The sequence below is a fragment of the Vicia villosa genome, linkage group LG1, assembly GCF_029867415.1.
Source record: "Vicia villosa cultivar HV-30 ecotype Madison, WI linkage group LG1, Vvil1.0, whole genome shotgun sequence".
NCBI classification, from domain to species: domain Eukaryota; kingdom Viridiplantae; phylum Streptophyta; class Magnoliopsida; order Fabales; family Fabaceae; genus Vicia; species Vicia villosa.
In genome coordinates, this window is record NC_081180.1 from 42,374,145 (window position 1) to 42,379,599 (window position 5,455).

At 33.9% G+C, this 5,455-nt stretch overlaps 1 protein-coding gene across 2 annotated transcripts; it reads right to left on the reverse strand.

Annotated features, from left to right (window-relative positions):
* Window positions 1–1,629: 1,629 nt before the first annotated feature.
* Window positions 1,630–5,141, reverse strand: LOC131604971 (WRKY transcription factor 72A-like). 2 transcript variants are annotated; one of them, XM_058877381.1, is made up of 5 exons: window positions 4,828–5,139; window positions 3,897–3,968; window positions 3,216–3,800; window positions 2,965–3,078; window positions 1,633–2,766 (listed from the first exon to the last, which is right to left on the reverse strand). In XM_058877381.1, the coding sequence occupies exons 1-5, from the start codon at window positions 4,936–4,938 to the stop codon at window positions 1,798–1,800; spliced, it is 1,851 nt and encodes a 616-aa protein (XP_058733364.1). In that variant the 5' UTR covers window positions 4,939–5,139; the 3' UTR covers window positions 1,633–1,797. The 2 variants fall into 2 exon arrangements, with proteins under 2 accessions (XP_058733371.1, XP_058733364.1); XM_058877388.1 differs by lacking the exon at window positions 3,897–3,968 and having other exon boundaries at window positions 1,630–2,766; window positions 4,828–5,141.
* Window positions 5,142–5,455: the final 314 nt, after the last annotated feature.

Genomic DNA, 5,455 nt, shown 5'->3' on the forward strand with positions numbered 1-5,455 from the left:
AAGAGGAGACAAAGTTGACTGGCCTGGAAAAAGAGCAACCTCAAGAACGCTGATCGAAAAAGAATACGGCCTCACTGTAGGTGGAGGAATAGACGGCATCACCCAAACTTCTTTAACCACATCAACAAACGTCTTAAGAACGACACGAGATAGCTTGCTCTTGACTGGAGTGTTAGATTTATCTAATATTTTTTGGGTTGCAATCAATTGTTATTTTAGTTTGTTAAAAACGAGTTAATAATGATTCTAATGGAGGTGCATATATAAGTATGCTCTTTTATTGATTAAGTGATCCTTTTAATTAAGGTCTGAGTATCTGAAATCGGATTAATGCGGGCAAAAGTGTGGGCTTAAACTCTTAAACAAAATTAATGGTCAAGATATGGAGTAAGTCTTGATAACTTACTCTTGGAGTAAGAATATCCCTCCTCATATATATATATATATATATATATATATATGGCTATGTCCCCTCTATAATCACGAAATCAGAAAGATAACTGACGGCTTCACAACTTGGCTCATTGAGAGTTATAAACAGAAGTGTCAGATACAGAAGAAGAAGATCATGTCACTCATAATTTCATGATTCCGAATCAAGGTGACAAGGACGACAATCCTTATTTCTAAATCATGTCTATATCAAGTAAACATTGATATTCTAATTTCATATATAATTTATGAATGAATTTTACAGCTTATATGGAGAACCACTTGCACGCTGCTCTAAACAAAAGCCACCCTTTTCATCATTGCACATTTCGAACCAGAGCAATGCTATGCTTACACCAAAAGTGTACACCTTATCTTACACCATCTTGCATTTGTTGTTGAGGATAGGCTGACATGTAATTTTTACGAGTGGTTTAAAAACCCTTTTGTGCGCATTTGATTGTTTGTAGGCTGGTTTTTTATCTTAGTCGACTTTCTCTTGTAAGGGTTTGAGTACCCCTAATACTCAACTTATATTAGATGAGTTGCTTATGAAAAAAAAAATATATGTATCTATTTGCTTTGAAAAAGATGAAAAAATAATTATTTAATATAATAAAAAAACCAAACCGTATCATATACGGTGTACTTGTAAAATTTTAGTGTACCAATATCAATTCTCTTTCGAACCACTTCACTGCTCTTCTTTCAAAGATAGGTGTGTTAACCCTAAGTTTAAAACTCACCCCCTAAGCTTTTTCAAGTTACAACCGTAGATTTGTCACCTCTTTGAACCTTACAAAACCATAACGACTTCCTCTTTTATCACTTCCACTTGTCATGAAAACAACTCCTACTGGAGCAAACCTAGCAAAACTATTTCTCAAATTCCATTCAGTCGTAAAAGCCGAAAAATTCGAGAAGAAGAAGAAGGAAAACCATCCTTCCTCCTTCACAGGAACATACATACCCCAAAGCTTTACTCCGTGAAGCCATCACTACCACCCGCAAGCCTCGCCACATACATTCACAATCTCATTGAAAAAAGTCAGAGCTCCACCAAGAACGAAGGATAAACAAACACAAATGCAATGCAACTAAAACTAAAACTAAAATGCATGAAGATGATATCAAGAAAATTAGATAGATTAAAGAGAAACAATTTTGCAGCATGTTGCTCCCAGCCACAGCCACTGCTGCAGATGATATAACAATAACACAAATAAAATAGAATATATTATTTCAAAAAAATAAGATACGAAAAAGATACAACTTAAATTCAGTTCCTTAATTACAACAACCCAATATTAAAAAAAATGTAGAATTTTCTAAGTAGCTACAATATTAAAATAAATAATCACCAAACTAATTGGAGTTATCACTAGTATTCCCAGGAGGAGATGCAGAAGCACTTTTGGCTGTAGCAAATGGCAAAGAAGGCGACAGTGACATCAAGCTTCCTGTCTGTGAGTTCACTGGCGCGGTTTTGTTCAAGAAACTCGAAGCACAACCAATTACTTTAGAACTTGATGAAGGCAATGAACTTGAAGACACCGGAAACATCTCAGCCCATTTCATTTTCTGACTCAAATTTTCTCCTACACTTTGATTTTGATGATTACCTTGTTGAGTTCGAGTGTTGTTTCCAATAAGTGTTGTAAGTGCTGCAGCTAAAGCTGATTGAAAAGTTGGATCTGCTGTGATGGCTTTTGTTGCTGCAGTTATAGTACTATCTGAAGGTAAACCATTGTTTTTTTGCATGTAGGTTTGGTATATACTTTCCATTGTGTTTTGTTGTCTACCAAAGTTTAGAGTGTTGAGATTATTAATATTAGGGTTTCTGTTGTTATGATATGGTTGTTGATTCTGAGTGGTAGCATAATTGAGGAAGCTATTCCAATGCATTGTGTTGGATTCAGGAGAACTAAAGCTGAGGCTTGTGGAAGAAGAGTATCTTGGTAACTGGTTGTTGTTGTTGTAGTTTGAGTTGAATCTAACAAAGGGTGATGAGGATGAAGGGTTTGATGATGGGTTTGTGGTGAGGTCAAGAGTGATAGTTGGATGGGAATGTTGAGATGATAGTGCAGGGTTGGATAGGTATAGTTGATTCGACTTTGAACCGTCGGGTAGGTAGAAGTTTAGGCCATGGAGATTGTTGTTGGTTTGTGTTGAGGGGATTGAACCGGGGTGGGAAGTTGATGAGCCTGATAGTAGCATGGATGCGGCGGCGGAAGTTGTGGATGCCATTGCTGTGGCTGAAAGTGGAAGAGTGTGGTTGTGTGTTCCTTCATAGGTTGTGATTAAAATAGACATGTCATCAACACATCTTTGCACCTGATATTCATAGAAAAATTTAGTTACTATAAGAATATTTAGTCTAAACAAGTTTTACACAGACGTCCAATAAAATGTCAATATCGATCATCAGATATGATTAAAAATCTGCTTAAAAATTTTGAGTGCTAAATGAATAGTTTAGAGTATATATCTTGTGTAAATTTGCAACATAAATGAATGAATGTATTTATATACCTGTTTTCTAACTGGACATGATGGTGCAACTGTGCAACGGTAGTAAGCCCTAGGGCAAGGATTTCCTTTTGCAATCTTTTGTCCATATTTCCTCCATTGGCATCCATCATTCATCTGTTTTGACAAATAAAAATGTGAACCTAAATTGAAAGTTACGGTAAAAATATGTATCAAATAATGTTTTAAATTTACATGTAAAATTTCTCGTCTAATCTAACATCTACGAGCAGAAGAGTATCCAAAATATTTACCGTTGGTGTGTCACATCTTGCTCTAACACAAACTCTAGCTTTCTTTGCTGGAGTTTGCTGAGAAACTTCATCCTCAGCTGCATCTCTCACCGTCTTATTATTGATCGGTGTCTTACTTGGCGGCCAAGTTACCCCGGTTTCTTCATCCTTCGTTGGAACCACTTCACAACTATTCACTGGACTTGGATTTTGATTTGGCAATCCTTCAGTTGTGCTACCTGATTTCGATGTTTCGAATTTACAATCCAATCCAAGAGTCAACTCTTGTTTAAATTCTTCATCATCATTGTTCAATGCTAGCTTAGAGACTTTGTTCATTTTCTCTTCATTTTTCGGAATGTTGTTACTAGGAGCTCTTCCAAGGCTAAGGGAAACAAGATCTGATTCCGCCATTATTTCATCATGGTTATTATCATTGTGATCAACATTGTTCTTTTTTGTTTCTTGCTTATTAACCATGCTGTGAAATTGCATTTCTAGTGCTCGATATTCGGTCATTATTTTGCTGAGACGCGTTTTTAACCGTTGATTTTCTTCTCTCACTTCACACATTTGAGCCTTTGTTGTCTCAAGCTGATCATCAACCTATATACAGTATTGCAACACTTGACATTAGTACTAATTGTCATAATTAGTTTCTAATTTAATTTGATTTTATTACTATGCACTAATTTAATTAACCTTAGTATTTTTGGGAGAGGATGTGATTGGTCTAGTCTCAATTGATTTTTCAGTACTAGCAATGGGTGGTTCCTGTAAAGTTTAGGAAAATATAAGATAATTAATTATATATTCATGAACAAATGCAAATTTTCCTAATCGGTTAAATTCAATTAAACTTGCATGTGCTGGGAGAAGTATCAAGTTTAGATATAATTTGTTTTGTTTCTAGCACATGCATGGGTCAACTCTCATCAAAACTGTAGATTAATTAAAATAATTAACCCTTTTGTATACCAAAAAATGATAATATCTTCATTAGATTTTTGCAAATTATAAAGACATGAACAATAAGACATTATTAGATAAATTATACATATGTTTATGTCATGTAAAAACAATTATTTAGGAAAGAAAATTAGGATAAACAATTTGTGACTGATATTCAGTGATACATAAGTCAAAATAATTGATTAAATCCTATAATCTCTATGTTATAACTACTATTTGGATTTCTTGTGAAGGTTTATTTGCCTTGCATGCACGAAAGGTTATGTGCCTAGAATTCACTGAAGAGTATTGAAGACACAAAATTAATTGATAGCCACTTATTAGCAACTTGATTTTGGAAAATAAATTAAGGATAAAATTAAGCAAACTTTCATGTAATTATATAAATTTTCATAAAAATACAGAAAATCTAAGGATATAAACCAATTTTTTTGTTTAAGAAATACTTATAAATATATAGATATATAGTTCCAGCATGATATAATTAAACAAAAATGAAATTGATTTATTTTCCCTTTTGACTACAAAATCTAATAAACATAAATCAGAACAAACTTATATAGAATCATATAGAGAAAGAAAAACATATACTTATATGTGTTTTGAGATTCAAAACCTAAAAATTGCACTTATAAAAGCTTATGATAAAATTAATCATCACCTCAACAATAGTCTCCTCCTTTTGATGATGATGAGTCTCATCATCACTTCTCTTCTCTTCTTTGAGAACTCCACCATCTCCATCACCAGATCTTCCAGAATCACTCTCCATAATTATGAAAAGTTGAAGTCTTTTGTTTCTTCTTCTTGATCTGTTTTGTAAAAGTTTTCAGCTGGAACCACTTTTCTATGGTAATATATAGAAAAAGTAGAGAATGAGGACCTGCATGAAGTATTTGACTCTTGAAAAGGTTTGACTAGTTAAAATATAAATTAATGCAAATTTGTGATTGGTGGTACCATCTTTGAAGTTTCGTATGATAAGTCACATGGGACAAACAACAAACAAGGGTTTTGTTTTAAGGTCAAACTTTTTGCCACCACAGGTGACCGGAGCCTCCCTTTTCCTGTGATTCTTTGTATATATTTTCTTCGTCTCCCCTTCCAACTTGGGTGAAAATATCCAACCGTTCATTATTACTATCCAACTTGGGTACGGAAGGAATGAGACCACTCTATAAAAAAAAGATTTTCGCTATCAGATCACTCGAGTGAAGTTTCAGATGTCTAGTCATAAACGTGAGAATATACGTTAAGTGTTCTGTGTGTTGATTAATATTGTATTATTG